Source organism: Ranitomeya variabilis, chromosome 3, assembly GCF_051348905.1.
Source record: "Ranitomeya variabilis isolate aRanVar5 chromosome 3, aRanVar5.hap1, whole genome shotgun sequence".
NCBI lineage: Eukaryota > Metazoa > Chordata > Amphibia > Anura > Dendrobatidae > Ranitomeya > Ranitomeya variabilis.
Window position 1 is genome coordinate 1,608,544 of NC_135234.1, and position 24,573 is coordinate 1,633,116.

At 53.7% G+C, this 24,573-nt stretch overlaps 1 protein-coding gene across 2 annotated transcripts in view; it reads right to left on the reverse strand.

Moving 5' to 3' along the window:
- Positions 1-2,794: 2,794 nt before the first annotated feature.
- The window catches only part of U2AF1 (U2 small nuclear RNA auxiliary factor 1), a 51,062-nt gene continuing 29,283 nt past the window's right edge, over positions 2,795-24,573 (reverse strand). Inside the window, exons 2-8 of one of the 2 annotated variants that reach the window (XM_077293537.1) lie at positions 9,461-9,548; positions 6,890-6,956; positions 6,765-6,814; positions 6,469-6,567; positions 3,874-4,007; positions 3,531-3,623; positions 2,795-3,091 (exon numbers count right to left, since the gene is read on the reverse strand). In XM_077293537.1, the coding sequence (XP_077149652.1) occupies positions 2,950-3,091; positions 3,531-3,623; positions 3,874-4,007; positions 6,469-6,567; positions 6,765-6,814; positions 6,890-6,956; positions 9,461-9,548 (673 nt within the window). In that variant the 3' untranslated portion in view covers positions 2,795-2,949. The remainder of the gene's footprint in view (positions 3,092-3,530; positions 3,624-3,873; positions 4,008-6,468; positions 6,568-6,764; positions 6,815-6,889; positions 6,957-9,460; positions 9,549-24,573) is intronic. The other variant, XM_077293536.1, reaches the window with a different exon arrangement.

Consider the following 24,573-nt stretch of genomic DNA (forward strand, 5'->3'; position numbering starts at 1 on the left):
AGAGAGAGGAAGATCAGGAAGAGGGATCTCACCAGTCCAGACCGGAGGGCAAGATGGAGCGGGAAAGAAAGGTGTCAGACGTCCATGGAGCTGATGGTGGATGTCCTCGTCTCCTCCAACCGACAGGCTCTGGAGGGCGAGTGGGTGGGGAATGGAGCTGGGACCGAACTTCTAAGCACGCTTGTGTGCTAGGATCATGGTCCTGCTGTCAAATCTATGAGGATACGGGGTGGCAGTACATGCCGTACTCATAGTCCATAATGTGGGATTACAGGTGTGACTGTTCACCCTATATCCCTCCGAAAAAAGGAACCTAGAATTTTGCTCTGTATCTCTTATGGCCTGAGTTGAACAAGGCTGGACAGAGAATCCTTTGACCCACTAGCAACTGCGGTCAGGCACGGACACCAAGGTCGTGACATCCTGGTGAGGTCCGCCCCAGACTGAGACAGAAGGAAAGCCCACCCAGGGATAGGGGTCTCGGTCTCACCCGGGGTAGGGACTCCTGGACAGGGAGTTGCTGCAGCTGACAAGAGGAAGCAGGACGACGGGAACGCTCTCCTTATAGGATTAGGCCTGGGAGCAGACCCACTAAATGATGCCCGAAGGTTAGGTGAACAGAAGAGGGGAGTAATAGACTGCATAGCAGAGCTACTCACAGTAATAGTAGAGTCCTGTAGACTGCTCCCGGCTGTAGCTGCGACCGGCATCATGGCACAGGTCCAGGGCACCAGCGATGAGACGGCAACCTAAGGAGGATGCAGGGGACCCCGCCGGAGAAAGCGTGTGCTGGGGAAAAAAAGGACCCGGCTGCAGTCTGGATGAACCGCAGATGGTGACTGCTGAAAGGGCGCTGGAACGCGCGCCTTGTTGCGATGTGGCGCCAAGCAGCGGCGTAGAAGTCATGGGCCCAAGAGCACCAAGATGGCGCCGGTGGGCAGGGAGTAAAGAGATTGTCGGGCGGGAGAAAGCCCACCCGATGAAAGCGGAAGTGGACGGAGCACGGCACCGGAAGTAGGCCCGGGCAGAAGCCAGGATCGGACTTCTGAGCACGCTTGTGTGCTAGGATCATGGTCCTGCTGAGGGATCTATGAGGATACGGGGTGGCAGTACACGCCGTGCTCATAGTCCGTATTGTGAGACTACAGGTGTGACTGTTCACCCTGTATCCCTCCGGAAACCTGAAAAGAAACGACGCACATTGAGGTAGATAAGGGTCTAATGAAAGACCCGTGTCCACCTCCTACTGACACTAAGCTAAACTGAATATCCTACTTCCTGTCGGTGGGGTGTACACTGCAGAGGAGGAGCTAGCTTTTTTATTTGCATAGTGTCAGCCTCCTAGTGGCAGCAGCATACACCCATGGTTCCTGTGTCCCCCAATGAGAGGCAATAGAGAAAGACAGGTACACTGCGGCGCCGGCCACACAGCATACGGAAAAATCAAAACCCTCTCCATACCCCATGGGGGACAGGAAAGACACTGACAAGTGGGAGGGTCTCTTAATCTCTTGTGTTTCCTGTCCCCCATAAGGGCATGGAGACAACCTCCTATGCTGTTGTGGAAGGTGACTGGAGAAAGTAGTACTTTCTCGTCTTCCGGGAGAACCCGAGACACTTCCACCCCCCTCCTTCAGGTCTTGGTCAGAATAATATGAGTCTTCATCCTCCTTAGAGGTCACCTCCATCTTCCCCATCTAGGTCTCTTCTGACAAGGGCATGTCCTGCACTGGTTTAGGTTGGAAACCGTGCTCTGCACTTCTGAGCCTGCAGATGTCCATGTATTTCCCTCTAAAAACCACAAGTGCGTTCCACGCTGGAATGAATGCCATGTGCGCATCACAGGAAGCATGCCCTGGGATGCAGCTTCAGGGAGCCGAGAGCTCTCCACAGAGGAAAGTGGCTAGCACCAGGAGCTACGTCACACTCGACTGACCAGACTGAGGGACCTCTCGTGTAAAAAAATTAACCAGTGCGATAAATGCAGCAGGGAAGTAAAGACGTAACACCAGAATTACTGTTTGTCACTGCACCTTTGCCCAAAAGTTAAATAAATAGTGATCAAGCTATCACATTGCAACCCACAAAATTTACAGCTCACCATGCAAAAAACAGGCTTAGAAATGGGCTATCAGTGGCAACAGAAAAAAAAAAAAGTTTTGGGTCTCAGAAAATGGCCACAAACCAAATTTATTTAAATGTATTTATTTTTTTTCACAAAAGGTGAGAATTTTTTTAACCACTAAAGTATATATATATAAAAAAAAGATATACGTTTGGCATCAATGTTAATAGTACTGACCTGGAGAATCACGTCATCGCAAACTGGATGCCTTCAAAACACAACTCAAACAATGGCAGAATTAAGTTTTTGGGGTTTTTTTTAACCATTTTATCCCACTTGGAATTTTTTTCTTGATTTCATTCACAGCTGTAACGTGACGTGCCCTCATTCATCTATGTACCCGAGGGAAATAAAGTTATGAATTTAGGTAGAGTGGAATGCAAAAATAAATTGCTAAAAGAAAATTGGTCTCATACAGCTGAGGGTTAAAGTGGCAAAAATCTTTTTCTTACGAGACCTGTGCTCTGTAGTTACTGGACAGTTGTAATACTCATTGCCATCGTATACGACAGCATTGAGTCTTTATAGCCAGGAATGGGCGGTCTGATCACCAGAATCTTGGTCTGAACGACTCACTAGAGGTGCGAACTCACCACCCGGGGTGAGAATACGCAGCAGAAAGCGGCACCCAATATAGTGACATCTCATGGAACAGACTGACATCAGAGATACTGGATCACTACAAATGTTTATTCAGAAGCCTGGCTCTTAGAAAAAAAATGAAATACATCGCAGAATCCCCTCCCCCCACAGTTGATGAGTGCAGCCCCCGCTGCCAACTTCAGTCACTGGAAACTCCCACCACATAGAGTAAAAACAGAGGTTCAGAAACGTCCCGACCTCTCCCGGTCTCTGGACCTCCGTCGATCTCTGTCACGTCCACCACCACCACCACCACCACCACCACCTCTGCCGCGGTCTCTAGAACGAGAGCGACGTTCACGGGATCTGGAGCGGGATCGATGCCTGGTGAAGAAAAAAATGGTATCATGGTATGTCTGAGAAGCAAAAGACAAGTGTGAGAAAAGAGTCCAATGTCGAGAGATTTCTCCGAGCATCCGCTCAGTAGAAACTAGATGTGAGCAGAGCCTATTACAGATCAAGTCCTCTGTGATCAGGAAGAAACTTTTCATCCTATGAAGCTCAGTCTCTTGGGTTCAACCGTATCTGGGGCATCAACACTCAAAGCTGGTTCATAGCCTGAGAATGGTTATAGCATGTACCAGTAAATCTGGCTTGTGAGAAAATGTTGGTTGGGGTGCAGCGCTATTAAAGTCAGATACGGACGCAAAATTATCAATAAAGGAAAAGAAAATAAGACATAGGAGGTGATTAGACACAACAGACCATCTTAAACAAGCATCTGTCACTAATGATTAATACATCTGCAGACTTGTCAGCTTACTTTTTCCGGCGTCGGCCATACAGCTCTCTGCGCAGCTCCCGGGAGATAGGCTTTAGATGCATGAAGTTACAGAAGCCACCACGTGTACACTCCCTGAAAACACAAAATCAACAGTAAGGCAGATAGTGACATCGCAACAGCTGTTCATGGCCATGGATCTAACTCAAAGGCATCAGAAGCCACAGAGGGTGTAGATTTCACACTTCTAGTAGCAGTCACTAGTCTGCTTAACCCAATCCTGTCTCTGGGCCCCCAAAGTCAATGACATCTAGCCCCTCTGTGGGCTTCCTAGATGCCTGCCTGTCCGCTTGGTACCATCCTCCCTGCTCTGCCATACACTCACCCCATTTCATACTGTCGACAACATGCTTCCCGGAAATCGGTAACTGGAGAAAGCTCTGCGTGTATGGGCTGACCATTAAACCAACGATTGTTTAGATCCTTCACAGCTTTTTCTGCATCTTCCTCTCGCCGGAACTGAAACAAAATTACGCCAAGTAATATATTGAGGACAAGGTACCAAGGGCATCTCCAAGAACCGGATACATTGGTTGTCGAGATGAAGAAGTTGTATACTTTGAAAGGAGTCGACAAATAAACCACTTACTATTGGATTCGCATCCTCCATTCTTTCTCGGCACTGCAGAACAACTCATTTGCGTTAACCTTTTATGCTTTAATCTTTAGGAGAGTACATAAGATACCGACCACTAGAGTTCGCGTTTAGCACGCATTTCACAGGGCCTCCTCTGTAATTCTATGTTTGTACATTGTGTTGATGGGTGGTATATGTAAAGTGATTTCTCTGCTGTCCTATTTTATGTATCATTACCATTATCCCATTATTGCTTTTCCACATAGATGCAGCTTCTACTTTCTCCATCACACATCTACAATACTACTATTACACGCCACGTGTATTTATACGTATGCACAGTTAGGTCCATATATATTTGTACCGAGACAAATTTTTTCTAATTTTGGTTGTAGACATCACCACAATGAATTTTAAACAAAACAATTCAGATGCAGTTGAAGTTCAGACTTTCAGCTTTCGTTTGAGGGGATCCACATTAAAATTGGATGAAGGGTTTAGGCGTTTCAGCTCCTTAACATGTGCCTCCCTGTTTTTAAAGGGACCAAAAGTAATTGGACAATTGACTCCAAAGCTATTTCATGGACAGGTGTGAGCAATCCCTTCGTTATGTCATTCTCAATTAAGCAGATAAAGGCCTGGAGTTGATTTGAGGTGTGGTGCTGCATTTGGAAGGTTTTGCTGTGAAGTAAATATGCGGTAAAGGAGCTCTCCATGCAGGTGAAACAAGCCAGCCATAAGCTGCGAAAACAGAAAAAACCCATCCGAGAAATTGCTACAATATTAGGAGTGGCAAAATCTACAGTTTGGTACATCCTGAGAAAGAAAGAAAGCACTGGTGAACTCATCAATGCAAAAAGACCTGGGCGCCCACGGAAGACAACAGTGGTGGATGATCGCAGAATAGTCTCCATGGTGAAGAGAAACCCCTTTACAACAGCCAACCAAGTGACCAACACTCTCCAGGAGGTCGGCGTATCAATATCCAAATCTACTATAAAGAGAAGACTGCATGAAAGTAACTACAGAGGGTTCACTGCACGGTGCAGCCACTAATAAGAATCAAGAATAAAAAGGCTAAAAACATCTAAAAAAGCCAGCACAGTTCTGGAAGAACATTCTTTGGACAGATGAAACCAAGATCAACCTCTACCAGAATGATGGAAAGAGAAAAGTATGGCGAAGGCGTGGTCCCGCTCATGATCCAAAGCATACCACATCATCTGTAACCACGGCGGAGGCAGTGTGGTGGTTTGGGCATGCATGGCTGCCAGTGGCACTGGGTCACTAGTGTTTATGGATGATGTGACACAGGAATGAATTCTGAGGTCTTCAGAGCCGCCATACTGTGTGCTCAGATCCAGCCAAATGCAGCCAAACTGATTGGTCATCGTTTCATAGTACAGATGGACAATGACCCAAAACATAAAGCCAAAGCAACCCAGGAGTTTATTAAAGCAAAGAAGTGGAATATTCTTGAATGGCCAAGTCAGTCACCTGATCTCAGCCCAATTGAGCAGCATTTCACTTGTTAAAGACTAAACTTCAGACAGAAAGGCCCACAAACAAACAGCAACTGAAAACCACCGCAGTGAAGGCCTGGCAGAGCATCAAAAAGGAGGAAACACAGCGTCTGGTGATGTCCATGAGTTCAAGACTTCAGGCAGTCATTGCCAACAAAGGGTTTTCAACCAAGTACTAGAAATGAACATTTTATTTAAAATTATTTCATCTGTCCAATTACTTTTGGTCCCTTTAAAAACAGGGTGGCACATGTTAAGGAGCTGAAACTCCTAAACCCTTCATCCAATTGTAATGTGGATACCCTCAAATGAAAGCTGAAAGTCTGAACTTCAACTGCATCTGAATTGTTTTGTTTAAAATTCATTGTGGTAATGTCTATAACCAAAATTAGAAAAATGTTGTCTCTGTCCAAATATATATGGACCTAACTGTACATAAATGCGGAGAAGCAGAATCGCCTGAAATAACTTACGAGACGTAATTTGTAGCGTCCTATATCTGTGGAAGTTCATGCGTTTTTATGATTGATATCTGCGACATTCACATTTATTCCACTGTGGTCCTCAATTTATTGGTCGCCATTTTGCTGTTCCGGTGGACACAAAATATGATTACAGTCTTATAGTAATGTCACATCACAAGAGGCAATCTCTCAGCGAGCAACTCATAAGGAGCCACAAAGCATTAACAGGACAACGTCAGCGCACGCAACGTCAGCAGAGTTAGAGGGCAGAGTCGCTCCTGAACACTAAGTCAAGCTGCAGCCAGCACCACCCAGTGCGGAGGCCACTCACCTTCACATACACGTTGGCCACTCACCTTCACATACACGTTGCCCACTAAATGGTCTCCCAGATTATCACAGACATTCATCTCTTCTACTTCTCCATACTTCTCCTCCATCTCCGTGAACACTTCCTGCAAAGACAGGCCAAGTTATACTATTCTTAATAAAGGCCATCATGGGCTCACGCAGAACCCACAGGTTCTCCGACTAATGACATCAAAAAACACAAGAGTCTGTCACCGTCAGGACGACAGGCATTCAGGAGCAGCTCCAGTGACAGCCGCCTGGTACACAGCAGCCTCGTTCACACAGGACTGCTGCCTCGTACCTCAAAGAACTCGTCGTAATGTTCCTGCATCTCTACGTCACTCACAGCACCTGGGAAGGAGGAGACAAGGGTCAGTAAGGACGGGCGCAGGGCATGACGCTACCGGGCTATGTGGGGGCACTTACAGCGCAGGCCGTCTGCCGACTGCGAGGAGTTCTGCGGATTTCGGTAAATGTTAAGTAGAGCGATAGTCTAGAAGAAAAGTAGCCACAAGTCACATTTCTTGTAGTTATGCCAATCGCAGGAATTCTTAAAAGGGAACTTAACGGTACAGTATCTGAGCGCACAAACGAGTCACTTCCGGGCCACCTGTCAGCACCAAGCCATCTGTCAGCGTCATGGCCATCCGTCAGCACCAAGGCCATCTCACACCTCTGAGCCGTCCGTCACCTCTGGGCCGTCTTGTCAATTCTGGGCCGCCCGTCACCTCTGAGCCATCCATCAGCTCCGGGCCGCCCGTCACCTCTGAGCCATCCATCAGCTCCGGGCCGCCCGTCACCTCTGAGCCATCCATCAGCTCCGGGCCGCCCGTCACCTCTGAGCCATCCATCAGCTCCGGGCCGCCCGTCACCTCTGAGCCATCCATCAGCTCCGGGCCGCCCGTCACCTCTGAGCCATCCATCAGCTCCGGGCCGCCCGTCACCTCTGAGCCATCCATCAGCTCCGGGCCGCCCGTCACCTCTGAGCCATCCATCAGCTCCGGGCCGCCCGTCACCTCTGAGCCATCCATCAGCTCCGGGCCGCCCGTCACCTCTGAGCCATCCATCAGCTCCGGGCCGCCCGTCACCTCTGAGCCATCCATCAGCTCCGGGCCGCCCGTCACCTCTGAGCCATCCATCAGCTCCGGGCCGCCCGTCACCTCTGAGCCATCCATCAGCTCCGGGCCGCCCGTCACCTCCGAGCCATCCATCAGCTCCGGGCCGCCCGTCACCTCCGAGCCATCCATCAGCTCCGGGCCGCCCGTCACCTCCGAGCCATCCATCAGCTCCGAGCCGCCCGTCACCTCTGAGCCATCCATCAGCTCCGGGCCGCCCGTCACCTCTGAGCCATCCATCAGCTCCGGGCCGCCCGTCACCTCTGAGCCATCCATCAGCTCAGGGCCGCCCGTCACCTCTGAGCCATCCATCAGCTCCGAGCCGCCCGTCACCTCTGAGCCATCCATCAGCTCCGGGCCGCCCGTCACCTCTGAGCCATCCATCAGCTCCGGGCCGCCCGTCACCTCTGAGCCATCCATCAGCTCCGGGCCGCCCGTCACCTCTGAGCCATCCATCTGCTCCGGGCCGCCCGTCACCTCTGAGCCATCCATCTGCTCCGGGCCGCCCGTCACCTCTGAGCCATCCATCAGCTCCGGGCCGCCCGTCACCTCTGAGCTGCCCGTCACCTCTGAGCCATCCATCAGCTCCGGGCCGCCCGTCACCTCTGAGTCATCCATCAGCTCCGGGCCGCCCGTCACCTCTGAGCCATCCATCAGCTCCGGGCCCCCCGTCACCTCTGAGCCATCCATCAGCTCCGGGACGCCTGTCACCTCTGAGACATCCATCAGCTCCGGGCCGTCTTGTCACTTCTGGGCCACTCATCACCTCTGATTCATCCATCAGCTCCGGGCCGCCCGTCACCTCTGAGCCATCCATCAGCTCCGGGACGCCTGTCACCTCTGATTCATCCATCAGCTCCGGGACGCCTGTCACCTCTGAGACATCCATCAGCTTCGGGCCGCCCGTCACCTCTGGGCCGCCCATCACTTCAGCCATCCATCACCTCTGGGCCGCCCGTCACCTGTGGGCCATCCATCAGCTTCGGGCCGCCCGTCACTTCTGGGCCGTCTTGTCACCTCTGGGCCACCCGTCGCCTCAGCCATCCATCAGCTCCCGGCTGGCCGTCACCTGTGGGCCGCCCGTCACCTGTGGGCCATCTGTCAGCTTCGGGCCACCCGTCACCTCTGGGCCGCCCATCACCTCAGCCATCCATCACCTCTGGGCCGCCCGTCACCTGTGGGCCATCCATCAGCTCCGGGCCGCCTGTTACCTCTGAGCATCCATCAGCTTCGGGCCACCCGTCACTTCTGGGCCGTCTTGTCACCTCTGGGCCACCCGTCGCCTCAGCGATCCATCAGCTCCCGGCCGGCCGTCACCTGTGGGCCGCCCGTCACCTGTGGGCCATCCGTCAGCTCCGGGCAGCCCATCACCTCTGGGCTGTCTGTCACCGTGCCTTTCCATACTACAACCATGGCCCCACATCATCACTTACCAATCCTTCATTTTTACTCATGTGGCTGATGGCCAGAAGATGTTTGAGCTGCTACACGAAGGAGGAGCCGTCGGAGGGGTTCTCTTCACCCACAGCAGTGTCATTCTAGAACCCTATTGCACGTGTACAGACAGCAGCCGCACACGACTCCTTTAATCACACAGCACGTAAATCCCACTCCAGACCACTGACCTCAAACTCGTACTGGGCCAAGGAATCAGATTCAGGAGGACCGCAAAGAAAAAGCAAAGAAAAAGCCTCAGGGAGAATCCGAGGCTTCCCGAGACACACCATCATGGAGGCTGCTCGCACACAAAGACAGTCCCAGGCCAGTCTCACAGGCTACACATGGATCAGGCCCAGGACTACGAGGTACAGGCCGCCAGAGACCCAGGTGGCATCAAGGGAGCATTTCTCTCAGACATAGGATCTGTAGAGGGGGCACTAACCTGGCTGAACGTGGGCTTGTTGTGGAGTCGTGAACATCGGTCTCCATGGCGACACGCTCCAATCTTAAAGTAAAAGGAGCAGTTAACCCTGAGGAGAAAACAGGTCCCTGTTATAAACACAAACTAAAATCTACACTAGGGGCAAACTCATCACCGGGAGTCATTATCGCCATGGTTACCAGCACATCACCGGCAACCGCTGTACCTGTAAGACAGCCAGCTAAGTCAACGGCAGCACCACCAACACCACAGCCAGAATACGGACCCCAGGCAAAGCATGTCACCAGAAACAGAGACCACCACAGCTGCCCCTCAACTGTAATACCGAGACCACCACCGATTCCCCTCTATAGTAATATCAAGACCACCACAGCTCCCCCTCACCTGTAATACTGAGACCACCACAGATTCCCCTCACCTGTAATACTGAGACCACCACAGCTGCCCCTCACCTGTAATACTGAGACCTCCACAGCTCCCCCTCACCTGTAATACAGAGACCACCACAGATTCCCCTCACCTGTAATACCGAGACCACCACCGATTCCCCTCTATAGTAATATCAACACCACCACAGCTCCCCCTCACCTGTAATACCGAGACCACCACAGCTGCCCCTCACCTGTAATACCGAGACCTCCACAGCTCCCCCTCACCTGTAATACAGAGACCACCACAGATTCCCCTCACCTGTAATACAGAGACCACCACAGCTCCCCCTCACCTGTAATACCGAGACCACCACCGATTCCCCTCCATAGTAATATCAAGACCACCACAGCTCCCCCTCACCTGTAATACTGAGACCACCACAGATTCCCCTCACCTGTAATACCGAGACCACCACCGATTCCCCTCACCTGTAATACCGAGACCACCACAGCTGCCCCTCGCCTGTAATACCGAGACCACCACAGCTCCCCCTCACCTGTAATACAGAGACCACCAGACTCCCCTCACCTGTAATACTGAGACCACCACAGATTCCCCTCACCTGTAATACCGAGACCACCACTGATTCCCCTCACCTGTAATACCGAGACCACCACAGCTGCCCCTCACCTGTAATACCGAGACCACCACAGCTCCCCCTCACCTGTAATAACGAGACCACCACAGCTCCCCCTCACCTGTAATACTGAGACCACCAGACTCCCCTCACCTGTAATACTGAGACCACTACAGATTCCCCTCACCTGTAATACCGAGACCACCACCGATTCCCCTCACCTGTAATACTGAGACCACCACAGCTCCCTCTCACCTGTAATACCGAGACCACGACAGCTCCCCCTCACCTGTAATACAGAGACCACCAGATTCCCCTCACCTGTAATACTGAGACCACCACAGATTCCCCTCACCTGTAATACCGAGACCACCACAGCTGCCCCTCACCTGTAATACTGAGACCACCACAGCTGCCCCTCACCTGTAATACCGAGACCTCCACAGCTCTCCCTCACCTGTAATACCGAGACCACCACAGCTCCCCCTCACCTGTAATACCGAGACCACCACAGATCCCCCTCACCTGTAATACCGAGACCACCACAGCTGCCCCTCACCTGTAATACCGAGACCACCACAGCTCCCTCACCTGTAATACAGAGACCACCAGATTCCCCTCACCTGTAATACTGAGACCACCACAGATTCCCCTCACCTGTAATACCGAGACCAGCACAGCTCCCCCTCACCTGTAATGAGACCACCACAGCTGCCCCTCACCTGTAATACTGAGACCACCACAGCTGCCCCTCACCTGTAATACCGAGACCTCCACAGCTCTCCCTCACCTGTAATACCGAGACCACCACAGCTCCCCCTCACCTGTAATACCGAGACCACCACAGATCCCCCTCACCTGTAATACCGAGACCACCACAGCTGCCCCTCACCTGTAATACCGAGACCTCCATAGCTCTCCCTCACCTGTAATACCGAGACCACCACAGCTCCCCCTCACCTGTAATACCGAGACCACCACAGCTGCCCCTCACCTGTAATACCGAGACCACCACCGATTCCCCTCTATAGTAATATCAAGACCACCACAGCTCCCCCTCACCTGTAATACTGAGACCACCACAGATTCCCCTCACCTGTAATACTGAGACCACCACAGCTCCCCCTCACCGGTAATACCGAGACCACCACCGATTCCCCTCACCTGTAATACTAAGACCACCACAGCTGCCCCTCGCCTGTAATACCGAGACCACCACAGCTCCCCCTCACCTGTAATACAGAGACCACCAGATTCCCCTCACCTGTAATACTGAGACCACCACAGATTCCCCTCACCTGTAATACCGAGACCAGCACAGCTCCCCCTCACCTGTAATATCGAGACCACCACAGCTGCCCCTCACCTGTAATACTGAGACCACCACAGATTCCCCTCACCTGTAATACCGAGACCTCCACAGCTCTCCCTCACCTGTAATACCGAGACCACCACAGCTCCCCCTCACCTGTAATACCGAGACCACCACAGCTGCCCCTCACCTGTAATACTGAGACCACCAGATTCCCCTCACCTGTAATACTGAGACCACCACAGATTCCCCTCACCTGTAATACTGAGACCACCACTGCTCCCCCTCACCTGTAATACAGAGACCACCAGATTCCCCTCACCTGTAATACTGAGACCACCACAGATTCCCCTAACCTGTAATACCGAGACCAGCACAGCTCCCCCTCACCTGTAATATCGAGACCACCACAGCTGCCCCTCACCTGTAATACGGAGACCACCACAGCTGCCCCTCACCTGTAATACCGAGACCTCCACAGCTCTCCCTCACCTGTAATACCGAGACCACCACAGCTCCCCCTCACCTGTAATACCGAGACCACCACAGCTCCCCCTCACCTGTAATACCGAGACCACCACAGCTGCCCCTCACCTGTAATACCGAGACCACCACAGCTCCCCCTCACCTGTAATACCGAGACCACCACCGATTCCCCTCTATAGTAATATCAAGACCACCACAGCTCCCCCTCACCTGTAATACTGAGACCACCACAGATTCCCCTCACCTGTAATACCGAGACCACCACCGATTCCCCTCACCTGTAAAACCGAGACCACCACAGCTTCCCCTCACCTGTAATACTGAGACCACCACAGCTGCCCCTCGCCTGTAATACCGAGACCACCACAGCTCCCCCTCACCTGTAATACAGAGACCACCAGATTCCCCTCACCTGTAATACCGAGACCACCACAGCTGCCCCTCACCTGTAATACCGAGACCACCACAGCTCCCCCTCACCTGTAATACCGAGACCACCACCGATTCCCCTCTATAGTAATATCAAGACCACCACAGCTCCCCCTCACCTGTAATACTGAGACCACCACAGATTCCCCTCACCTGTAATACCGAGACCACCACCGATTCCCCTCACCTGTAATACCGAGACCACCACAGCTGCCCCTCACCTATAATACTGAGACCACCACAGCTGCCCCTCGCCTGTAATACCGAGACCACCACAGCTCCCCCTCACTTGTAATACAGAGACCACCAGATTCCCCTCACCTGTAATACCGAGACCACCACAGCTGCCCCTCACCTGTAATATCGAGACCACCACAGCTGCCCCTCACCTGTAATACCGAGACCTCCACAGCTCTCCCTCACCTGTAATACCGAGACCACCACAGCTCCCCCTCACCTGTAATACCGAGACCACCACAGCTGCCCCTTACCTGTAATACCGAGACCTCCACAGCTCTCCCTCACCTGTAATACCGAGACAACCACAGCTGCCCCTCACCTGTAATACCGAGACCACCACAGCTGCCCCTCACCTGTAATACCGAGACCACCACAGCTCCCCCCTCACCTGTAATACCGAGACCACCACAGCTCCCCCTCACCTGTAATACTGAGACCACCACAGATTCCCCTCACCTGTAATACCGAGACCACCACCGATTCCCCTCACCTGTAATACTGAGACCACCACAGCTGCCCCTCGCCTGTAATACCAAGACCACCACAGCTCCCCCTCACCTGTAATACTGAGACCACCACAGACTCCCCTCACCTGTAATACAGAGACCACCACCGATTCCCCTTTATAGTAATATCAAGACCACCACAGCTCCCCCTCACCTGTAATACTGAGACCACCACAGATTCCCCTCACCTGTAATACTGAGACCACCACAGCTGCCCCTCGCCTGTAATACCAAGACCACCACAGCTCCCCCTCACCTGTAATACTGAGACCACCACAGACTCCCCTCACCTGTAATACAGAGACCACCACCGATTCCCCTTTATAGTAATATCAAGACCACCACAGCTCCCCCTCACCTGTAATACTGAGACCACCACAGATTCCCCTCACCTGTAATACTGAGACCACCACAGCTCCCCCTCACCTGTAATACTGAGACCACCACAGATTCCCCTCACCTGTAATACAGAGACCACCACAGCTGCCCCTCGCCTGTAATACCGAGACCTCCACAGCTCCCCCTCACCTGCAATACTGAGACCACCACAGATTCCCCTCACCTGTAATACCGAGACCAGCACAGCTCCCCCTCACCTGTAATACCGAGACCACCACAGATCCTCCTCACCTGTAATACCGAGACCACCACAGCTCCCCCTCACCTGTAATACCGAGACCACCACAGCTGCCCCTCACCTGTAATACCGAGACCACCACAGCTGCCCCTCACCTGTAATACCGAGACCACCACAGCTCTCCCTCACCTGTAATACTGAGACCACCACAGATTCCCCTCACCTGTAATACCGAGACCTCCACAGCTTTCCCTCACCTGTAATACCGAGATCACCACAGCTGCCCCTCACCTGTAATACCGAGACCTCCACAGCTCTCCCTCACCTGTAATGCCGAGACCACCACAGCTGCCCCTCACCTGTAATTCCGAGACCACCACAGCTCCCCCTCACCTGTAATACCGTGACCACCACAGCTCCCCCTCACCTGTAATACCGAGACCACCACAGCTCCCCCTCACATGTAATACCGAGACCACCACAGCTGACCCTCACCTGTAATACCGAGACCACCACAGCTGCCCCTCACCTGTAATACCGAGACCACCACAGCTGACCCTCACCTGTAATACCGAGACCACCACAGATTCCCCTCACCTGTAATACCGAGACCACCACAGCTGCCCCTCACCTGTAATACCGAGACCACCACAGCTCTCCCTCACCTGTAATACCGAGACCACAGCTGCCCCTCACCTGTAATACCGAGACCACCACAGATTCCCCTCACCTGTAATACCGAGACCACCACAGCTCCCCCTCACCTGTAACACCGAGACCTCCACAGCTCTCCCTCACCTGTAATACCGAGACCACCACAGCTCCCCCTCACCTGTAATACAGAGACCACCAGATTCCCCTCACCTGTAATACCGAGACCACCACCGATTCCCCTCTATAGTAATATCAACACCACCACAGCTCCCCCTCACCTGTAATACCGAGACCACCACAGCTGCCCCTCACCTGTAATACCGAGACCTCCACAGCTCCCCCTCACCTGTAATACAGAGACCACCACAGATTCCCCTCACCTGTAATACAGAGACCACCACAGCTCCCCCTCACCTGTAATACCGAGACCACCACCGATTCCCCTCCATAGTAATATCAAGACCACCACAGCTCCCCCTCACCTGTAATACTGAGACCACCACAGCTGCCCCTCGCCTGTAATACCGAGACCACCACAGCTCCCCCTCACCTGTAATACAGAGACCACCAGACTCCCCTCACCTGTAATACTGAGACCACCACAGATTCCCCTCACCTGTAATACCGAGACCACCACCGATTCCCCTCACCTGTAATACCGAGACCACCACAGCTGCCCCTCACCTGTAATACAGAGACCACCACAGCTCCCCCTCACCTGTAATAACGAGACCACCACAGCTCCCCCTCACCTGTAATACTGAGACCACCAGACTCCCCTCACCTGTAATACTGAGACCACCACAGATTCCCCTCACCTGTAATACCGAGACCACCACCGATTCCCCTCACCTGTAATACTGAGACCACCACAGCTCCCTCTCACCTGTAATACCGAGACCACCACAGCTCCCCCTCACCTGTAATACAGAGACCACCAGATTCCCCTCACCTGTAATACTGAGACCACCACAGATTCCCCTCAACTGTAATACCGAGGCCACCACAGCTGCCCCTCACCTGTAATACTGAGACCACCACAGCTGCCCCTCACCTGTAATACCGAGACCTCCACAGCTCTCCCTCACCTGTAATACCGAGACCACCACAGCTCCCCCTCACCTGTAATACAGAGACCACCAGATTCCCCTCACCTGTAATACCGAGACCACCACAGATTCCCCTCACCTGTAATACCGAGACCAGCACAGCTCCCCCTCACCTGTAATACCGAGACCACCACAGCTGCCCCTCACCTGTAATACCGAGACCTCCACAGCTCTCCCTCACCTGTAATACCGAGACCACCACAGCTCCCCCTCACCTGTAATACCGAGACCACCACAGATCCCCCTCACCTGTAATACCGAGACCACCACAGCTGCCCCTCACCTGTAATACCGAGACCTCCATAGCTCTCCCTCACCTGTAATACCGAGACCACCACAGCTCCCCCTCACCTGTAATACCGAGACCACCACCGATTCCCCTCTATAGTAATATCAAGACCACCACAGCTGCCCCTCACCTGTAATACCGAGACCACCACAGATTCCCCTCACCTGTAATACCGAGACCACCACCGATTCCCCTCACCTGTAATACTGAGACCACCACAGCTGCCCCTCGCCTGTAATACCGAGACCACCACAGCTCCCCCTCACCTGTAATACAGAGACCACCAGATTCCCCTCACCTGTAATACTGAGACCACCACAGCTGCCCCTCACCTGTAATACCGAGACCACCACAGATCCCCCTCACCTGTAATACCGAGACCACCACCGATTCCCCTCTATAGTAATATCAAGACCACCACAGCTGCCCCTCACCTGTAATACCGAGACCACCACAGATTCCCCTCACCTGTAATACAGAGACCACCACCGATTCCCCTCACCTGTAATACTGAGACCACCACAGCTGCCCCTCGCCTGTAATACCGAGACCACCACAGCACCCCCTCACCTGTAATACAGAGACCACCAGATTCCCCTCACCTGTAATACTGAGACCACCACAGATTCCCCTCACCTGTAATACCGAGACCAGCACAGCTCCCCCTCACCTGTAATATCGAGACCACCACAGCTGCCCCTCACCTGTAATACTGAGACCACCACAGATTCCCCTCACCTGTAATACCGAGACCAGCACAGCTCTCCCTCACCTGTAATACCGAGACCACCACAGCTTCCCCTCACCTGTAATACCGAGACCACCACAGCTGCCCCTCACCTGTAATACCGAGACCTCCACAGCTCTCCCTCACCTGTAATACCGAGACCACCACAGCTCCCCCTCACCTGTAATACCGAGACCACCACAGCTCCCCCTCACCTGTAATACCGAGACCACCACAGATCCCCCTCACCTGTAATACCGAGACCACCAGATTCCCCTCACCTGTAATACTGAGACCACCAGATTCCCCTCACCTGTAATACTGAGACCAGCACAGCTCCCCCTCACCTGTAATATCGAGACCACCACAGCTGCCCCTCACCTGTAATACTGAGACCACCACAGCTGCCCCTCACCTGTAATACCGAGACCTCCACAGCTCTCCCTCACCTGTAATACCGAGACCACCACAGCTCCCCCTCACCTGTAATACCGAGACCACCACAGCTCCCCCTCACCTGTAATACCGAGACCACCACAGATCCCCCTCACCTGTAATACCGAGACCACCACCGATTCCCCTCTATAGTAATATCAAGACCACCACAGCTCCCCCTCACCTGTAATACTGAGACCACCACAGATTCCCCTCACCTGTAATACCGAGACCACCACCGATTCCCCTCACCTGTAATACTGAGACCACCACAGCTGCCCCTCGCCTGTAATACCGAGACCACCACAGCTCCCCCTCACCTGTAATACAGAGACCACCAGATTCCCCTCACCTGTAATACTGAGACCACCACAGATTCCCCTCACCTGTAATACCGAGACCACCACAGCTGCCCCTCACCTGTAATACCGAGACCACCACAGCTCCCCCTCACCTGTAATACCGAGACTACCACCGATTCCAGTCTATAGTAATATCAAGACCACCACAGCTCCCCCTCACCTGTAATACTGAGACCACCAGATTCCCCTCACCTGTAATACCGAGACCACCACCGATTCCCCTCACCTGTAATACCGAGACCACCACAGCTGCCCCTCACCTGTAATACTGAGACCACCACAGCTGCCCCTCGCCTGTAATACCGAGACCACCACAGCTCCCCCTCACCTGTAATACAGAGACCACCAGATTCCCCTCACCTGTAATACCGAGACCACCACAGCTGCCCCTCACCTGTAATATCGAGACCACCACAGCTGCCCCTCAGCTGTAATACTGAGACCACCACAGCTGCCCCTCACCTGTAATACCGAGACCTCCACAGCTCCCCCTCACCTGTAATACTGAGACCACCACAGCTGCCCCTCACCTGTAATACCGAGACCTCCACAGCTCTCCCTCACCTGTAATACCGAGACCACCACAGCTCCCCCTCACCTGTAATACCGAGACCACCACAGATCCCCCTCACCTGTAATACCCAGACCACCACAGCTGCCCCTCACCTGTAATACCGAGACCTCCATAGCTCTCCCTCACCTATAATACCGAGACCACCACAGCTCCCCCTCACCTGTAATACCGAGACCACCACAGCTGCCCCTCACCTGTAATACCGAGACCACCACAGATCCCCCTCACCTGTAATACCGAGACCACCACCGATTCCCCTCTATAGTAATATCAAGACCACCACAGCTGCCCCTCACCTGTAATACCGAGACCACCACAGATTCCCCTCACCTGTAATACCGAGACCACCACCGATTCCCCTCACCTGAAAATACTGAGACCACCACAGCTGCCCCTCACCTGTAATACAGAGACCACCAGATTCCCCTCACCTGTAATACTGAGACCACCACAGCTGCCCCTCACCTGTAATACCGAGACCACCACAGATCCCCCTCACCTGTAATACCGAGACCACCAGATTCCCCTCACCTGTAATACTGAGACCACCACAGATTCCCCTCACCTGTAATACTGAGATCACCACAGCTCCCCCTCACCTGTAATACAGAGACCACCAGATTCCCCTCACCTGTAATACTGAGACCACCACAGATTCCCCTCACCTGTAATACTGAGACCAGCACAGCTCCCCCTCACCTGTAATACCGAGACCACCACAGCTGCCCCTCACCTGTAATACTGAGACCACCACAGATTCCCCTCACCTGTAATACCGAGACCACCACAGCTCCCCCTCACCTGTAATACCGAGACCACCACAGCTGCCCCTCACCTGTAATACCGAGACCTCCACAGCTCTCCCTCACCTGTAATACCGAGACCACCACAGCTCCCCCTCACCTGTAATACCGAGACCACCACAGCTGCCCCTCACCTGTAATACTGAGACCACCAGATTCCCCTCACCTGTAATACTGAGACCACCAGATTCCCCTCACCTGTAATACTGAGACCACCACAGCTCCCCCTCACCTGTAATACAGAGACCACCAGATTCCCCTCACCTGTAATACTGAGACCACCACAGATTCCCCTCACCTGTAATACCGAGACCAGCACAGCTCCCCCTCACCTGTAATATCGAGACCACCACAGCTGCCCCTTACCTGTAATACTGAGACCACCACAGCTGCCCCTCACCTGTAATACCGAGACCTCCACAGCTCTCCCTCACCTGTAATACCGAGACCACCACAGCTCCCCCTCACCTGTAATACCGAGACCACCACAGCTCCCCCTCACCTGTAATACCGAGACCACCACAGATCCCCCTCACCTGTAATACCGAGACCACCACCGATTCCCCTCTATAGTAATATCAAGACCACCACAGCTCCCCCTCACCTGTAATACTGAGACCACCACAGATTCCCCTCACCTGTAATACCGAGACCACCACCGATTCCCCTCACCTGTAATACTGAGACCACCACAGCTGCCCCTCGCCTGTAATACCGAGACCACCACAGCTCCCCCTCACCTGTAATACAGAGACCACCAGATTCCCCTCACCTGTAATACTGAGACCACCACAGATTCCCCTCACCTGTAATACCGAGACCAGCACAGCTCCCCCTCACCTGTAATATCGAGACCACCACAGCTGCCCCTCACCTGTAATACTGAGACCACCACAGATTCCCCTCACCTGTAATACCGAGACCAGCACAGCTCTCCCTCACCTGTAATACCGAGACCACCACAGCTCCCCCTCACCTGTAATACCGAGACCACCACAGCTCCCCCTCACCTGTAATACCGAGACCACCACAGCTCCCCCTCACCTGTAATACCGAGACCACCACAGCTCCCCCTCACCTGTAATACCGAGACCACCACAGCTCCCCCTCACCTGTAATACCGAGACCTCCACAGCTCTCCCTCACCTGTAATACCGAGACCACCACAGCTCCCCCTCACCTGTAATACCGAGACCACCACAGCTGCCCCTCACCTGTAATACTGAGACCACCAGATTCCCCTCACCTGTAATACTGAGACCACGAGATTCCTCTCACCTGTAATACTGAGACCACCACAGCTCCCCCTCACCTGTAATACAGAGACCACCAGATTCCCCTCACCTGTAATACTGAGACCACCACAGATTCCCCTCACCTGTAATACCGAGACCAGCACAGCTCCCCCTCACCTGTAATATCGAGACCACCACAGCTGCCCCTCACCTGTAATACTGAGACCACCACAGCTGCCCCTCACCTGTAATACCGAGACCTCCACAGCTCTCCCTCACCTGTAATACCGAGACCACCACAGCTCCCCCTCACCTGTAATACCGAGACCACCACAGCTCCCCCTCACCTGTAATACCGAGACCACCACAGCTGCCCCTCACCTGTAATACCGAGACCACCACAGCTCCCCCTCACCTGTAATACCGAGACCACCACCGATTCCCCTCTATAGTAATATCAAGACCACCAGAGCTCCCCCTCACCTGTAATACTGAGACCACCACAGATTCCCCTCACCTGTAATACCGAGACCACCACCGATTCCCCTCACCTGTAAAACCGAGACCACCACAGCTGCCCCTCACCTGTAATACTGAGACCACCACAGCTGCCCCTCGCCTGTAGTACCGAGACCACCACAGCTCCCCCTCACCTGTAATACAGAGACCACCAGATTCCCCTCACCTGTAATACTGAGACCACCACAGATTCCCCTCACCTGTAATACCGAGACCACCACAGCTGCCCCTCACCTGTAATACCGAGACCACCACAGCTCCCCCTCACCTGTAATACCGAGACCACCACCGATTCCAGTCTATAGTAATATCAAGACCACCACAGCTCCCCCTCACCTGTAATACTGAGACCACCACAGATTCCCCTCACCTGTAATATCGAGACCACCACCGATTCCCCTCACCTGTAATACCGAGACCACCACAGCTGCCCCTCACCTGTAATACTGAGACCACCACAGCTGCCCCTCGCCTGTAATACCGAGACCACCACAGCTCCCCCTCACCTGTAATACAGAGACCACCAGATTCCCCTCACCTGTAATACTGAGACCACCACAGATTCCCCTCACCTGTAATACCGAGACCACCACAGCTGCCCCTCACCTGTAATATCGAGACCACCACAGCTGCCCCTCAGCTGTAATACTGAGACCACCACAGCTGCCCCTCACCTGTAATACCGAGACCTCCACAGCTCTCCCTCACCTGTAATACCGAGACCACCACAGCTCCCCCTCACCTGTAATACCGAGTCCACCACAGATCCCCCTCACCTGTAATACCGAGACCACCACAGCTGCCCCTCACCTGTAATACCGAGACCTCCACAGCTCTCCCTCACCTGTAATACCGAGACCACCACAGCTGCCCCTCACCTGTAATACCGAGACCACCACAGCTGCCCCTCACCTGTAATACCGAGACCACCACAGCTCCCCCTCACCTGTAATACTGAGACCACCACAGCTCCCCCTCACCTGTAATACTGAGACCACCACAGATTCCCCTCACCTGTAATACTGAGACCACCACAGCTGCCCCTCACCTGTAATACTGAGACCACCACAGACTCCCCTCACCTGTAATACAGAGACCACCACCGATTCCCCTCTATAGTAATATCAAGACCACCACAGCTCCCTCACCTGTAATACTGAGACCACCACAGATTCCCCTCACCTGTAATACCGAGACCACCACAGCTGCCCCTCGCCTGTAATACCGAGACCTCCACAGCTCCCCCTCACCTGCAATACTGAGACCACCACAGATTCCCCTCACCTGTAATACCGAGACCACCACAGCTCCCCCTCACCTGTAATACCGAGACCACCACAGATCCTCCTCACCTGTAATACCGAGACCACCACAGCTCCCCCTCACCTGTAATACCGAGACCACCACAGCTGCCCCTCACCTGTAATACCGAGACCACCACAGCTGCCCCTCACCTGTAATACCGAGACCACCACAGCTCTCCCTCACCTGTAATACCGAGACCACCACAGCTGCCCCTCACCTGTAATACCGAGACCTCCACAGCTTTCCCTCACCTGTAATACCGAGACCACCACAGCTGCCCCTCACCTGTAATACTGAGACCACCACAGATTCCCCTCACCTGTAATACCGAGACCACCACAGCTGCCCCTCGCCTGTAATACCGAGACCTCCACAGCTCCCCCTCACCTGCAATACTGAGACCACCACAGATTCCCCTCACCTGTAATACCGAGACCACCACAGCTGCCCCTCACCTGTAATACCGAGACCACCACAGCTCCCCCTCACCTGTAATACTGAGACCACCACAGATTCCCCTCACCTGTAATACCGAGACCACCACAGCTGCCCCTCACCTGTAATACTGAGACCACCACAGATTCCCCTCACCTGTAATACCGAGACCACCGCAGATTCCACTCACCTGTAATACCGAGACCACCACAGCAGCCCCTCACCTGTAATACCGAGACCACCACAGCTGCCCCTCGCCTGTAATACCGAGACCACCACAACACCCCCTAACCTGTAATACCGAGACCTTCACGGCTCCCCCTCACCTGTAATACCGAGACCACCACAACAACCCCTCACCTGTAATACCGAGACCACCACAGCTCCCCCTCACCTGTAATACCAAGACCACCACAGCTCCCCCTCACCTGTAATACCGAGACCACCACAGCCACCTGCCTGTAATACCGAGACCACCACAGCTCCCCCTCACCTGTAATACCGAGACCACCACAGCTCCCCCTCACCTGTAATACCGAGACCACCACAGCCACCTGCCTGTAATACCGAGACCACCACAGCTCCCCCTCACCTGTAATACCGAGACCACCACAACACCCCCTCACCTGTAATACCGAGACCACCATAGCTCCCTCTCACCTGTAAAATTGAGACCACCACAGCTGCCCCTCACCTGTAATACCGAGAGCACCACAGCTCCCCCTCACCTGTAAAACCGAGACCACCACAGATTCCCCTCACCTGTAATACCGAGACCACCACAGCTGCCCATCACCTGTAATACCGAGACCACCACAGCTGCCCCTCACCTGTAATACCGAGACCACCACAGCTGCCCCTCACCTGTAATACCGAGACCACCACAGATTCCCCTCATCTGTAATACCAAGAGCACCACAGCTGCCCCTCACCTGTAATACCGAGACCACCACAGCTCCCCCTCACCTGTAATATCGAGACCACCACAGCTGCCCCTCACCTGGAATACCGAGACCACCACAGCTCCCCCTCACTGTAATACCGAGACCACCACAGCTGCCCCTCACCTGTAATACCAAGACCACCACAGTTGCCCCTCACCTGCAATACCGAGACCTCCACAGCTCCCCCTCACCTGGAATACCGAGACCACCACAGCTCCCCCTCACTGTAATACCGAGACCACCACAGCTGCCCCTCACCTGTAATACCAAGACCACCACAGATCCCTCTCACCCTTAATACCGAGACCACCACAGCTGCCCCTCACCTGTAATACCGAGACCACCACAACACCCCCTCACCTGTACTACCGAGACTTCCACAGCTGCCCCTCACCTGTAATAACGAGACCACCACAGATTCCCCTCACCTGTAATACCGAGACCACCACAGATCCCTCTCACCTGTAATACCGAGACCACCACAGCTGCCCCTAACCTGTAATACCGAGACCACCACAGCTCCCCCTCACCTGTAACACCGAGACCTCCACAGCTCTCCCTCACCTGTAATACCGAGACCACCACAGCTCCCCCTCACCTGTAATACTGAGACCACCACAGATTCCCCTCACCTGTAATACCGAGACCACCACCGATTCCCCTCACCTGTAATACCGAGACCACCACAGCTGCCCCTCACCTGTAATACCGAGACCACCGCAGATTCCACTCACCTGTAATACCGAGACCACCACAGCTGCCCCTCACCTGTAATACCGAGACCACCACAGCTGCCCCTCACTTGTAATACCGAGACCACCACAGCTCCCCCTCACCTGTAATACCGAGACCACCACAGCAGCCCCTCACCTGTAATACCGAGACCACCACAGCTGCCCCTCGCCTGTAATACCGAGACCACCACAGCTCCCCCTCACCTGTAATACAGAGACCACCACAGATTCACCTCACCTGTAATACCGAGACCACCACAGCTCCCCCTCACCTGTAATACCGAGACCACCACAACAACCCCTCACCTGTAATACCGAGACCACCACAGCTCCCCCTCACCTGTAATACCGAGACCACCACAGCCACCTGCCTGTAATACCGAGACCACCACAGCTCCCCCTCACCTGTAATACCGAGACCACCACAGC